This window comes from Aotus nancymaae, unplaced genomic scaffold (genome assembly GCF_030222135.1).
Source record: "Aotus nancymaae isolate 86718 unplaced genomic scaffold, 86718_ANA_hifiasm-v0.15.2.pri h1tg000057l, whole genome shotgun sequence".
Classification (NCBI taxonomy): Eukaryota; Metazoa; Chordata; class Mammalia; order Primates; family Aotidae; genus Aotus; species Aotus nancymaae.
The window spans coordinates 61699488-61715000 of NW_026988471.1; the positions used below are offsets into that span (position 1 = coordinate 61699488).

Genomic DNA, 15513 nt, shown 5'->3' on the forward strand with positions numbered 1-15513 from the left:
AACATCCAGTTGATTTCTAAGTTACATCATACCTACTCCCAATTCTTTCATCCTAGGTTAGGGTCTCCATACTGCTTGCCTGGGGGTTATAACAGTCTTCAACCTGCATTTCTTGACTATAGCCTTTCTGTTCTCCAGTCCAACATTTAGGTCAGCATTTTTGCATGAAGATAGTTTCACGTGCATAGGGCTCTCTTATGCACAGTCCCTAGACCACTTTTGCTTTCACATAAGAAGGCATATGAGAATGTAAGCAACAGTGATATTATAGAAATAATTATTGAAGCTGCTCTAAGTTACAAAAGACATAAGCTTCACTACTTATATTACTACTAATAATTTATACCTACTTATTATACAACTTATATTATTATACAAATTATCAGTTGTACAACTGATTACAATAAGGTACTTTGGTTGAAAACTGCTTATGGAGATTGCTGTTGAATTAATCTTCTAAAGCACAGTACTGATCATGTTAGAACACCAGTATCTCTACATTCCTACCAAGTAAAAGTTAAATTTCCTGTTCTGTCCTTCAAGACTCTCTGTAGGCTCTCTATAGTTTTGCCTTTCAAGTCTTACCTTCTGTTATTTCTCTTTAAGTATGCTTGAGCCAAATAGGACTTTACACCATTCTCTGAACATAACCTACCCATTTCTGCTTTCATGCCTGTATTGCCCTCCCCTCAGTTGTACCTCTTGAAATTCTATACATTTCTCAAGACCTAATTTAAAGGTTAGCGCTTCTAAGAAAGAACTCCTGGTGTCACTGTCAAAGAATAATCTCTTTATCTTTTGAATTTGTTTTGTACCTTATTTTCACCCAATAACTCCCACCATATATGGTATTATAGTCCCTTGAATATGCCTTTAAGGCAGAATAAATGTCTCATACAACTTGGTATCTCCTCAACATCTGGCAGTGTTTTGCATATTGTGTATACAGTACACAGTAGAAGTTTCTTGAATAAATAAATGAATGAATGTTGATTCTGTACTCTCACTCTAGATTAATTATATTCAGTAATCATCAGTGTGGGCTTATTGGCAGCAAAAAAGTACTGCACTAGATCTCTAAAAACTATTAAGGGAAGCTGTCTCTGACACAGAATAATGCTGAGGAAGTGTTCTGAACACCTTTTTGACACACAGAAAATATTTGTTACCCTATTTGCTAAACTACAAATTTTGGGGATAGTGAAATTGAAGACGCCCACTTCTATGAAATGAGTCAAATAGTTGTGTTGAGCACAGTTGATTAGAAAAGATCTCCCAAGTGATTGAGATTAAATAATGAAGCCACATATAATGCCTTAGCTATTTCTCTGAAAGCATTTAACAATGTTTTTATCTCTATGCTTTTCCCCCTAGTGTGGGGGCTGCATTTCTCAGTGTTTTTTCTTTGTTGTTTTCTTCTTCAAAATGGTTTACACAGTAGATGGGAAGTCTTCAATAAATGTAAACTATGGTTATTTGTATTAATGCTCATACTAAGCATTTACTTAGGAAGCCAGAAATCAAATCTAAAGATGCACAGTTTCAGAAGGGGACAGATGTTGAGGGATTAAGCCTCACTGTAGAATTTTGGAATTTCTCAATTCGAAAAAAAATCTTTGTAATACCACACTATGAATAAAAATTGGCCAATTAAAGAAAAATGAGTTGCAGAGTAGTAGAGGTATTCTTCAAATCCCAGGGCTATACAGCTATTTCTCCAAAAGGTGCATTGCCTGTCTGTTGGATAGAAATTAAAGCTAAATCTCTAATATGCAACTAAAATTGCTGCTATACCTTTTCAAATGTATAGAATTCAAAATTACTTAACCAATTTTATCACTAGGATTTGGAGAGGAAAAATATCTACTAAAAATCTTTAATGTCAGAATTGACTCCATTTATTAATTATGACCTGAAACATTTTACTAAGGATATAAAAAATAATGTAAGACTTTCTCATTCCCATGTATTTAATTTTGATTCATAATTTTTCCCATCTTTTGCTCTTCCAAGATTTATTGTATTAGTTATTAGTTGTTTTTGAACTTTCCATTGTATAAAGGCACTGTATATGCTAGTCTCACTCTTAATCTATCTCTAATGTTTTTATGATAATGTTTCATTAAAAGCATAAAAGCATTTATGTTCATAAAAATGACATATATACAAGCTTATAAGGAATGTGTGCTTATTTATGCATTCAAAACTAATAATCTGATAAAAATGTGAAATTTAGAAATATTTGATGACTTTGTCACCAAACCAACTTTATTTTTGTGTGCCATTATTAGAGTTACCTATAGATTACACTAAAATACAGGAACTCAATGAGCTCAGTGATTCAGAAACAGCGTGTGGCAAATTGTCAAAACCTTTGCATCTGCTTTGATGTGATAATTCATGTTTGACATATGAATGTAAAATATAAATGTTAATCCAATAGTGAAAAAGTGACTTAAAACTGATTTCTTAACTTGCTTATCTGTGTCAGGCCTGAATTTGAATAACCATCACTAAAATACTGGTTTTTCTTCTTTAGTGTTTTGGATGAATGATATAAAATATAAATAATATACTAACATTATTGCTACATGTTCCTACAGATGAAAATGATAATATTGAGATAGATACTAACGAGGAGATTCCTGAAGGCTTTGTTGTAGGAGGTGGAGATGAACTTACTAACTTAGAAAATGACCTTGATACTCCCGGTAATTTTAAATTATAAATGTTTTGTATCCTGCTGCATGGCAAACTTTATGGTTATATTTTTATTATCTCATCAATAATAATTTATTTTATAGTTTTATTACATCTTATAGCCTCATAAACCATTTAGCTGAATCCACCTTCCATCAATTTTATGTTATTTTGTTTTAGGTTGAATGTTAAAATTAGCAATAACATTGGAATGGCAAATTGTAGTTTGCGTTCTCTTATTGCTAAGATTCACTATTATGTTTTATGTTATGTGAGACAATCTGTAGGCTTTCAACAGTTGGTTCCCTTCTCAGCTTAAATATTTTGGTGTGATGTTGTAAGGTATATATTCCACATGTAAGTCTAAACCATGGGATCAGATTTTCTTATTTAGCTTATAATTATTGTCTTAGTTGTAATATTATTTTGCAGATCGTTGCTTACCTTAAATACTTAAATATTACTCTAGTAAATGATTTTACAGATACTTAACTGATTACATTAAGACACTTTGTATAGACTGCTGTTAAATTAATCTTATGTCTTATATCAATAAATCATTTTGGCAATGGACCTTTGTAAGTTCTTTTAAAGATACTTGCTGGTGATTTTTAATAGGTGAGTGTTTCAAATGCATTGCCTTTATAAGCCAGCAGCAAGTAGCAATCCAATGCTTTGTATACCTAAGGGGTTTCATAATTGCTTGTTGAATTGAATTCTTATAGCAATAAAAAGTATTTGGTGATTTCTTTAGACTTAAAGGAAGGAGGCAAAGTCGCTAACATTTCTCTTTTCCTGTAAAAAGCTAAAGGGAGTGAGAGTAAGCATTCTTTTTCCTATCCCTGGAATTCCCCTGCAATGCTAAGCTGCTCTGTTTCTTTCCCTGTTGGAAATAGTACTATTATTTCAAGAAACAGGTGACCAGGGTTTTCCTATAATGAATACTCAAGAAAACACATGCCCTTTTGTCAGTAGCTCCTTATTGGCCTGATGTTAAATTAAACTATTGCGAAATAGAAGTCAGTATATTTATAATTGTGCAAGTCTAAAAGAATGCTGATAGTTAAGTAAACTTTTTAAATGTTTAACCCAAAATTAGAACTACATTTTACTTCTTTCTGTTTAAAATACTATAGAACTTGGTTAGGTTTGATTTTTCTTTTTGAAAACATTATTGTTGTTGCTTAGTCACCTTCCCACCATAACCACCACCAAAGGCTTTATCAGAAACTAATAACATCTTTTTAATGCTGAGGACATCCATAAGTACAGGATTGAATTTTTTAATATTCAATTTATGGAAGTATAAAATCAGTAACAATATGCGATGTGTATGTCCTGATTCTACAGTAGTTTAGTAACACAGGAAACATTAACCATTTCTTAGGTAAAGTAAGGGGAGAATTTTCTAGTTTCAGCTGTAGCAACTTTGGGGGACAATTTAAACATTTGTTAATTTTAGTCCTAACAGGCTTGACTCTCGTCCTTTTTAAAAACTTTCTTCCTGCTTAATATTTTCCAAAAAAGACACATCTCAGCCTTCCTCTTTGGAGTTAACTAATAAATTGTTTATGGCTCCCAAGCATGTCAGTAAGTGTTGGCATGTAAGTAGACAGGCCTCCCAATTCAGTTTTAGGGTTTATTTGTGGCAGTAAGAAATAGGAATGCAAACTAGAATCTGGAAGCCAATAGAATATATTATGATTTTTATCCTTGCTTTATTTTCCCCCTAAATTTTTTTCATATGTATATGTCATAATGTTTTAATAATAAATTGTTTAATCTTTATCTTGATTTGACCATAGTTCATCAGATATTGTTTAAAAGAGAAGCCTTGCAATATAAACTGACCAATTTGCATGAAAGTAATCACAATAGCATTTATTAAGAGTCTTATAATTAGAAAAGTTATTAATCTTTATGAAAAATATCATCCACCCAATGGTGGACATATCTATTGCAACCATTTTATTAAAGAGTTGCCTTTTATTAATTTAAGATTTAGTTGCATTTCTACTCATTTTGAACTATTTTACTATGAAAGATTAATATACAGTAATACATTCTATGTGAATATATATATCACATTTAAAATGTGACAATCTTTATTGTATTTCTGCCATCTAAGTAGAGGATATTTGTAAACTTATACCCTGTTTCAGTGCTGGTTATATAGGTACATATATAAACACTGGATTCTAATATTATGTATATGATGATGATCTAAGATAATGTTAAGAACTTGTTTTAATATGGCATTTATAAGTCTAATTTACTAAAAGAATTGAAACTATAAAATAATATCCCAAATGAAATCTATCTCTTCTTTTAAATATCTAGTTTGTTATAATAGCTTGTTTTATTATGTATAACATACAGTGCTTATATATATATATCTCTCACATAGAGGCTTAGGTTTTTAGGTAAGCATTAGCTAATATTTAACTATAGTAAAACTAAGTTTTCTTTAGAAATGTTGACTGTATTCTTTAAGGGGAATAATTTTGGTGGGGGAAATATACATATGTAAAGGGTTTTTCATTTGTCTAATCTACTAATATCCTTTTCTTCTTTCTTTTAAAATATAGTAATACCTTTCTGAGCTTACCTAAAATTGACAGCCTACATATCTAAATGCATCTCACTCAGTTATTCATGGTATTTGCATATTTAACAGAACAAAACAGTAAGTTGGTGGACTTGAAGCTGAAGAAGCTCCCAGAAGCTCAGCCACAGGTGGCAAATTCATCCTCCAGCGCTGCCCAGAAAGCTGTAACTGAGAGCTCAGAGCAGGACATTAAGGTAAGTCTTACTCGTTTAAAACATTTGGCTTAGTATCTGTGCCTTCTAGTTTCTCCTGGCAGTTTGTAATTCTAAAAACAATTTTTTACCAAATTCTTCACCAATATTAAGATTAAGGTATAAGAAATTTTTACTGGCCTGGTGTGGTGGTTCATGCCTGCAACTCTCGCACTTTGGGAGCCCAAGGCAGGAGAATTAGAAGTTCAAGAACAGCCTGGGCAACATATATGAGACCTCGTTACTAAAAGTAAAACAGCCAGACATGGTGCACGACTGTAGTCCCAGCTACTTAGGAGGCTGAGGTGGGAGGATTGCCTGAGCTCAGGAGTTCAAAGCTACAGTGAGCGGTGATCATGCCACTGAACTCTAGTAAGAGGGTAGAGCGAGACCTTGTCTAAAAAAAAAATTAATTAAAAAATTTTGTATTAAATAGCCAATAAATATATCAATATGGTAATCAGTATTCATATACTATTTTTCAGGGAAATTGCTACTTTAAATTGCTATTTCAAGTAAAAATAGAGGCAATATGGAAACTATTCTTGAGTTCTATATGTATGTATATTTTGTTAAGAAGAATATTGTTAAGACTATTCTAGCATATTTTTTAAATAATCCTCAAACTTCTGCCCATTTACAAGAACTAAATATATGTTATTTATAAGAATCATCACACCTGAAAATGGTAATGGGAGTGAATATAAGTGTTTAAGATAACTTGCATGTGTTTTGTGCCATTATGCATCTTACCTTGTATAACAGTTTAGTCAAAATGCCACATTATAAGAATATTATTAGACTGTTTATATTATTCCCACCCACATGTTCCCCCACTTTCCTCACAGTGATTACTATTTCTCTAGCTTTAGGGCACTTCCAGTCCTGTATAACTTTTCACCCACCTGCGGACTATGGGGACTGCCCCGCTGACTGAAAGGATTTCCTTCCCCTGACACAGAGATGCTTTGAAGTCCCAAAACAATGACTTTCATTGCTTTTCCTCTATATTGTCAGTTTCTATAAATTGGTGATGAAAGTGTGTGGCAGCACCAGAGGACTTTTGGTCTCTATCTTTGAACAAAAGGAAGCCTGGATCAGGTCTGATTTTTTTGCGTTCAATTTAGCTTTCTGCAGTGGATTTAATGCAGAATGAAGCTGGCCTAAGAATAATACAATAGATTGAAAAGGCTAACTGAATTAGTGGGTTTAGAGGAATACATTTGTAAAGTGGCAGAAGTCCCTAGTCATAAAAAGCTTTCTTAAGATGGGATTTGCTGGCTAATCGCACTGATATTTTAGCATGTTGCCAGGCCTAAAAAAATTTAGCTATGTTTGTTTATTTTGGTAAAGACTTGAGTTTTAGACCATTGGATAGTTATAACAGTAGAACTCTATTTTTCTTAAAAAAAAAAAAAAAAGAATAAAAGCCAAAGTTGTTTCTATCATAACTATATGGCTAGGATATTATAAGCATGATGTTAATGATAAATGTATTAGATAACTTTAAAAAAATAAAATAGTGTTATTTTCATTATTATGCTTTATCTGTATAGATAAAATTGGCTTTGCTTTCCAAAACACTGTTAAATAGTAGTCTTTAAAGTTATTCCAACAAAAGGTGTGCTTTAAACAGCTTTTCTTTGTATGAATCCTTTTACTTAAGATTTTGAGAATGGTGTTTATAAAGAACATATAGAGTCCATCTGTTCTCTTGAAGCTTTCAACATTGATTTGGGTTTTTATTTTTTTTAATAAAATGCAGTTTACACATTTATAAATGAGGCATTCTGTGTTTGTGGAAAAGGATAAACTGTTACCTTCCCCTGAGGATTCTGTATCCCAGGCCTCCTTGAGGCTAGAGAATAGGCCATTGGAGGGCTCCCTCATTACTGATTGTCTCAATGCAGAGGAAGGGCAAAGTCTTGGTAGCTTTTGATAACCAGTTTCAGCATTCAGCAGGCTTAGCTATTAGTCATGCATCTTAGCCTTTCCCTATTTACTTTCAAAACACTTAATAAAAATAATAAAAGATTAGGTATAAAATGAAATATTTGTTTGGTACACAGCACCTCGGTATCTGCAGCTTCCACACACTGCAGTGGTTCAGTCTTCTGGGATATTTCTTGTTGATAGAACCATTTGAATTTGTTACCAGTATTAACATAGGAAGCTCCGGAAAAGATAATTGTAGTTTCCTTAGCTGTAAAGGGCTTACTTACAAATCTGGCTTTGGAAAGTTATAGCTGATGAAATGCAGTTCAGTGGGGTAGTATTATAATCCTACCTTTTAGCCTTCATCCAGCATTAGTGGTTTATCTCAATGGACATAAAATTAGAAACTAGTTCTTGTTGTCATACAAGTCTGTGGGGCTGTACAAACCGATGACACAGAATAGTGGGGGAAATAGGAGGCAACATGGCTTTTAAATGATATGTATCACTGGGGGAAGACACGTTTGTATCAAAGTTATCAAGAGTAAAACCATGTGTCCCAAAGTTTGTGATTACAGGCAACAGAACTTGCAGTTGAGTTGTTGAAAGTGCATTAAAATCTTTTTCTTGCAAAAAGTTTCTAAATCATTGTTATCCTAAATCAGTAAAAGTTGCCTTACTAATGTGTATTTTTATGTTTATGAGATCAGGACTCTCTTACTATGTATTGTTTTACTTTTAGAATGGCACAGAAGATCTCCGGACTGAACGATTACAAAAAACAACAGAACGTTTTAGAAATCCTGTTATGTTCAGCAAAGATTCTACTGTCAGAAAAACTCAACTTCAGTCTTTCAGCCAATATATTGAGAATAGACCAGGTAGGAATACTCTATAAAATGTTTTCCCATCTTTCTTATTATTTAACTATATATATAAAATAAATATAATATATAGTGTTTTATACATATGTGTATATATATATGAAAGCTGGTAATGTAAATCTACATTTCAATACACAAATATCAAGCTTTATAATAATTGTACATGTCTTTCCTCTTTTTTTTAAGAGATGAAAAGGCAGAGATCAATACAGGAAGATACAAAGAAAGGAAATGAGGAGAAGGCAGCGATAACTGAAACTCAGAGGAAGCCATCAGAAGATGAAGTGCTTAATGTATATTAATTTTTTGTGTGGTTTCATGATTGCTGATAATTCCAAACTGTATGTGGAAATAGTGCCTTTATTTGTTAAAATGAGATGTTAGGTTTTTTAAGATGTCAATCTCCAGTGCATTCAAAGCAGAGTGAGAGGGGTGCACTGTTGAATTAGTCTGCAGTGTGGTGATAATTGTCAGATAAAAAAAAATGAATTTTTCAGAGTTCCACAGCCCCAGTTTCCTTGAGACATTTCCATCAGGGCACTTCCCATAAAGAGATTCCAGTATTGATCTACCGGGAGGATTTTAATTATTACAATAGCAGATACCGCAGAGCTGCAGTTAGAGGGAAAAGTCACATGAGACCTGCTAGAATTTCTCAGCCAACCCATTTTGTTGGCTTGGGTTAATGGGTGTTCAACCTTTCCATTATCCAGATCAGCCGTGAATTACTAGCTGAATGATGTTTGCATTAATATAATATATATGGTAATTTCTTCACTTAATTAACGGGGAGGTTCAGCTCAGTAGGGGTATGGGCTGATCATGTGTAAAATTGATTTGTGAGGGAAATATTTGATAGACCGCAGGGAGAAAGCTGCTTTTGATGGACAGCTGCAGGACAGAAGCAGGAAGAACAAGTTTTAACTTGAATTTTTGTCTGGAAGCATAGCTCTCTTTAATAGTACTACTTTTTAAATTATCTACAGTTTTTCTAAATATTTTCATTGTTTTCAGTGTTAAGATAGTCTTTGTTGGATTTTAAAATCTTTACAAGTGCACTCCGAGTCACCAACTACATTTTAGGACTCTAAAATCTCGTTTTAAGTTGCTTACTTTAGAAGACCTGAAAAGGTATGAGCTAGAAAAAAAGAGCTCCCTGATAATCTTGATGAAGTATTTGGTATAACTTTTAAGTTACAAAATACTTTACTGAGTACTCACACTAAAGAAACCTGATTATGAAATTTCTTTCTATTTTTAACTGAACCAATCAGTAGGAGCAATGAAGTTGTGTTGCTAATCACTTCTGCTTCCTTATATATATATTTTTGTACTGTCTTTGTAAACTACTATATTTGTTTTGTCTGTCTATATGGGAATGAGAAAAGAAAACGTCCTTTTTGAAAATGCTCTGCTGTCTGGCAGATAGATTCAAGAAGCATTCACCAGATTATCCCAGATTTTAAAGTTACCATTGGCATTTATTCTGTTATTGTAATTTTTTTTCTGTTACATTTTGTATTGAGCTGAAAGAATATCCATTTTGTATAATTTTTTTAAAAATACAGTGACTTTTAAAATAGAACTATCTCCAGAAATTTAGTTTTATGACTTCTTAAAATATTTTAACTGTAAATTAGTTAACTGCCATAATCAATTTAACAATGTTGGTATAAATTGAGGTCACATATGAGTACAAATTATTTACCACTTCAAAAGGTATGTAAGTCATACATATAGTTAGACATATTTATTAATCATGAGAATTCTAAAATATAATTAACATAATTCTTGATTTTATTTCTTGTTTAAGGAGTAATGAAAGATAATTCCTTATAGCTTATAAGAGATTAATATGCTAGGTAGAGAAGTGATTTGACAGAAGAAGGTTGTTCACATTTATTTCTCTGAATAATGCTTTAAGTGCTTATGATAGTAGTGGTGGTGGTAAGAATAATCACTTAATAAGTTCTTCAATATTTCTTAGCTAATTAGGTCTCTTAGCCCCAAAAAATGTTAAAAGGTAAATAGGTAATTCAAAGGGAGCCATAATTAATCAGTTTTTACAACTATACTATAAATAACCCTGACTTTAATGATTTAGATTTTTAGTATGATTGTAAAAATTAAAGGTATACTGGCACATATATGTAAATATATGTTATATGTACATATATTTTTAAACATGGATGGTTATAAAAAGTAAATTTTCAAATTAAAATTCAAACTTGGCTAAATGGAAGATTAACCAAATCAATATATGAGTTTTATTAGATCCTGTGTAGCAAGGTTTGAAACCACCTGTCAGGTTACTATTTACAACTGTAATAATTAGTAATACATCAACAGAATGTCATTTTAAAGTACAGAAGCCAACTGGAGGGAAAACTGGAGATATTGTGAACTTCCCTTTTTATCATTTTTAAAGTATTTTAAATAATATAATTATTTTGAAAAAAAAATTTCTCTTTAATTTTATATTTCCATAGAACAAATTTATCTGATTCTCTTAGGATGGATACTTTCAAGGTAAATTCTTTAGTAAAAGTCCATTTTTGCGTATTATACTTTTGAGTTACAAGTATCATTGATGTTTGTTTTGATAATCACAAAGGGGAAAATTATCTTCTGTCTGTTAACAGAATAAATGCCAATGGTAACTTTAAAATCTGGGATAATCTGAAATAACTCTGACTTAACTCTAAGAGAATTTTTTTTTAAACTTAGCATTAACTTTTAAAATCTGGCAAATCTGACTGTGAAATTATAAACATACTAGTAAACAGCTGAAGAGCTCTCTATTTACAAAAGTTTGTTATATATAATACATATGAAAATTTCTTGAATTACAGAGAGTTGCTTTTTGGTACTAAGGGTGATACTAAGGGTGTATTTGGTTCTTTAGGTAAGTGCTTTACTAAGTGTTTGTAGAAAGGAAAAATGCAACTTACAAGTGATTTTTTTTTCCTTCCTGTTTGTTCTTGTTAACAGAAAGGGTTCAAAGACACCAGTCAGTATGTTGTAGGAGAATTGGCAGCACTAGAGAATGAGCAAAAGCAAATTGACACCCGTGCCGCGCTGGTGGAGAAGCGCCTTCGCTATCTCATGGACACAGGTACGGTGCCCAATTACACTGTAAACAGTTTTGGCAAATTGAGCGTTCACAAACTCTTATAGAGTTTTGGAAGTGTGAATCTTTGAAGCCTGAATGTTCAGCAAAACTGCCTTGAAAATAAAAAGGCTGCGATTTGCAGCCACCTCTCTGGGCCCTGGTGATAAGAGTGCCTTCATGGGAAGTGATAACTCGCCCTGATACTGTGTGAGCCAGCACTATTGAACAGTGTGCTCATCCATGCAGAGTTAGAATACACATCTGTGCCTCATTGATATGCCACTGCTTAAAAAAAAAGTAAGATCTTTACTGTTCTACTGATTCATTGGGGAAAAAAAAGATTTGGCCAGCTAAAGCCATGTACTGCATGAAACAGAGCACTGTGCATAGGGGACGGCTCCATGGACTAGATCACTGAAATTTGAGAATACTATCTGGTTACTGATGCTCCACAATTTTTTTTTTTTTTTTCAAGAGAACAGGTTTTTAAAAGTCTGTAATACTTTGTGTCACAGTTGCATTTGAATGGATTAAGGTATAGCAAGGTTTGTAAAGATGGGTTAGAGTAGCAAGTTAGCTCCTAACCAGAGGGCAGATTGGCATTTGATGCTGATTGCCCATGGTGATTGAATAGATCCAAGAGCACAATAAGCAACTGGAAAGGAAGTGTGTGTGTGTGTGTGTGTGTGTGTGTGTGTAAAAAGGAACTCTGCATGTGTGTGTAAAATGCTGCTCTTACAAAGAAATTAAAATGTGAAATAAATCATTCATACCAAATTATAAGTAACTAATATTAAGAAAAAAAGTCAAAAAATACAAGTGGAAAATTCATTCCTGTAATCTAATTAATTGCTTTAATTTTATGGCAGTGTTAAAATAAAGTAGATTAACATGATTTAGGATTGGGAAGCTTTCCTGAACTTTTTTTCTCTATTCTCTAAAAATATATTTAAAATAAAAGAACTTCTCCAAAAATAAGCATTTATATGGGGCATTTGAAAATGCATAGATTAGTGAAATCAGAACATATTAGAACAAGAAGAAACCTTAGGCTTTATCTGGGACAGTGGATTTCATACTGTGTTCTCTGGAGTCCTAAATCTTCTTCAGAGGCACCTCAGGGGCTTCTAGGACAATAAGGGAGCAGAAAGCAGACAGGCATCTGGATTCCTTACCTTACTTCCAATAGAGTGGCTCTGAGTTTATTTATCTGAAATAGTCGGCTTTTTGGAACAGTTCATTTGAAAAAAAAAGGTTCTACTGCTTAAAATTTAAAACCAAAAATACTTTTTTAGAAAAAACTATTACTTAATATTCTCATTATATAGATGAGGAGACAGAGGTATAGGAAATGCTCAAGATCAAACAGATCACCACATGGTAGACATTGGATTAGGATTCAGGCTACTAGGACCCTATCATACAGGACCCTTCTTGCTACACCAGAATATGTAGACCATGTATATCATTCCCCTAATAAGTTACATGCATGGCTCAGACTTACACCTATATACTTGTATGAATTCAGCATGGACACATAAACCAATGCATTGTTTTATATTTGCATTTTTTTCTTGGGTTTCTAGGGGATTTTGAAAATATTAGCTATGTTAGCTATATTAAACATGTAATTACTGACTGAATAATATTTGTAATATATTTTTAATTATTTCCTTTAAATATTTTAAGGATACAGATTTCCTTTTTTATTTTCCAAACAAATGGAACTTAACCACCTTCCCTGATTGTGTTGGATAAATTCGATGTTACTATACAAGAAAACTTGTGCCACTAGTGAAAAAGCTATAAATCCTGTTTCCTCTCCCTCTTTAGCAATTGGAACCTGATTTGTTGAGGGTTCTTACCAAAATAGACTAAATTTCTCCTTCCTACCCAACATCTCACTAGTGAAGCTTTGAAATGGCCCCATTCCAACCATAGATGCTTTATAATCTGAAAGACAGTCATAGAATACAGATTGAATCTAGAATCCTTTGGAGCTTATTATATTTCTTACTTCACAGGACAGAATCTGATCCTGACTGGGTCTGCTACTGCAGATTTAGACCAAAACTGAGTTGGCCTCCCAATTTCATCAGCTCCAAGAATCATCCTAGACTGTTTTAAACCTACACCAGCACAAATAATGTTTTAAGATTTGCCTAAAACCTAGTATCTGACGTAAGAGATAAGATGTTACAAAGTGAAAGCATATATTCATCCTTTTCCTTTTTGAGTTCCAGTTCATTCCAACTTTTATTTATTATAATAATACCTTTTTCTGGTATGTTAGACATTTCAGTTTACTTTCTGATTCTCAGCCTAGAATTAAGCAGAGCAGATAGTACCCATGTTTTTTATATGATGAGACTCAGATTAGGGGAACAGACTCATTTAAGATGATCTCATTAGCAATGGTAGAGTTAGGGCTTGAACCCAGGTTTTCAGCTTTTCTAGCTCTTGACTCAGTCCTCTTTCCCCACTGCATCTTCTTTATGGAACAAATATACTTTATATGCTATTTCAGTTTTTATATACTTGTAGATACTAACTATATTCATTTTTTTGCGATTAGAAATTCATATAGTATAAAATTAACCCTTTGAAAGTGCACAATTCTGTAGCATTTAGTACATTCACATTGTTGTATAATCATCACCACTGTGTATTTCCAGAAGTTTTTTTTATCACCCTAAACGTGAATTCTGCACTCACGAAACAGTAACTTCCTGTTTCCTTCTCCCCCAATTCGCTGGGAATCTCTAATCTACTTTTTCTATGAATTTGCTTTATTGTAGTTATTTCCTATAAGTGGAATCAAACTATTTGTCATTTTGTGTTTGGCTTCTTTCACTTATCTTCAAGGTTCATCCATGTTGTAGCATGTACCAGTACTTCATTATTTTTTATGGTTGAATAATATGCTATTGCACATTTATACCTCATTTGTTTATTCATTCATCTGTTGATGGATATTTGGGTTGTTTCCACTTTTAGCTACCATGAACATTTGTGTACAAGTGTCTGTTTGCATCTCTGTTTTCATTTCTTTTGGGAATATACCTAGAATTGGAATTTCTGAATCGTATGGTAATATTGTACTCAATTTTAAATGAGTTGTTGAGATTTAGGTAGAATTCAGAATACGTTTTCCAAAAGAAACACTGTTCTAAGTGTCTACAACCCAGACAAACCCACAAAAACCTGTTAATTCAAAATATAACTAAATAATACTAATAGTTATTTTAGATCTGAGTCCTAGGCTTCCAGAGCTTGAGCAATATTGGATTTTAAGCACCAATATTGGCCCTGATTGCTGGGCATTTCTCCTGGCATGTTGGTAGAAGGCTCTAGCAAGACAGTAGGAAAGGAATGTAAAAGGCTCATCCAACAAGATGGGGAAATGCCAGGGAAGAGAATGACAGGAGCTGGGGAAGGGTAGCAATGACACAGATAGAACAACTATGAGATTTATATTTCTGGTTCCTTCTGAAATTGTTCAATAATCCTAAATCAGTGATAGTTTGAATACTAAGCAGCAATACTGTGTATGTGATTGTGTGTACTTTTTTCTTTTAAACTGTATTTCAAGGCATATTATTTTCTGCCATTTTATCTTGGGACCTATAAAATCCCTATGCAAATACAAGTGATTTTTTTTCTCCTCAGCTGTTAATGGTGTACATGTTTGTGTGTGCCTGTGTATGACTGGTTTTTGAGGAAGAATATTTTAGTTTCTAGCACTTTAACTTTGTAATGATTACTTATTTGGGAGCAGCAAAACTTATTAATTAGGAACTAATGTGTTCCAAGCTGACACATTTTATGTAAGTGTACTGCTAATGGATCTGTGCCAACAATGTTGTAACCCACGAAAAATGGAGTTTATAATGGAAATGTTGATGGGCCCTTTTACTATAGTGCTACAAATAGTGTTACTATAATGAATGGTGTTTCTTTTCTGTTCTCAGTCTGTTTTTTTTTTTTCCAATGGTTATCAAACTTTTTAACTGCTAAACTGCAGTTTTTAATGTATCTAATTGTTTGAGTTTTTTAAGTTACAGTATTTTATTTACATTTTGA

The 15513-nt window shown here is 32.8% G+C and overlaps 1 protein-coding gene across 9 annotated transcripts in view; it reads left to right on the forward strand.

The window, feature by feature from the left end:
• Positions 1–15513, forward strand: part of EHBP1 (EH domain binding protein 1) — a 369328-nt gene that overhangs the window by 308741 nt on the left and 45074 nt on the right. For 6 of the 9 annotated variants that reach the window (XM_012477186.2, XM_012477187.2, XM_064364167.1 and 3 more), the window contains 5 exons: positions 2604–2711; positions 5378–5502; positions 8177–8315; positions 8505–8611; positions 11310–11433. In XM_012477186.2, the coding sequence (XP_012332609.1) occupies positions 2604–2711; positions 5378–5502; positions 8177–8315; positions 8505–8611; positions 11310–11433 (603 nt within the window). The remainder of the gene's footprint in view (positions 1–2603; positions 2712–5377; positions 5503–8176; positions 8316–8504; positions 8612–11309; positions 11434–15513) is intronic. The other 3 variants (XM_064364168.1, XM_012477191.2, XM_012477190.2) reach the window with 1 other exon arrangement.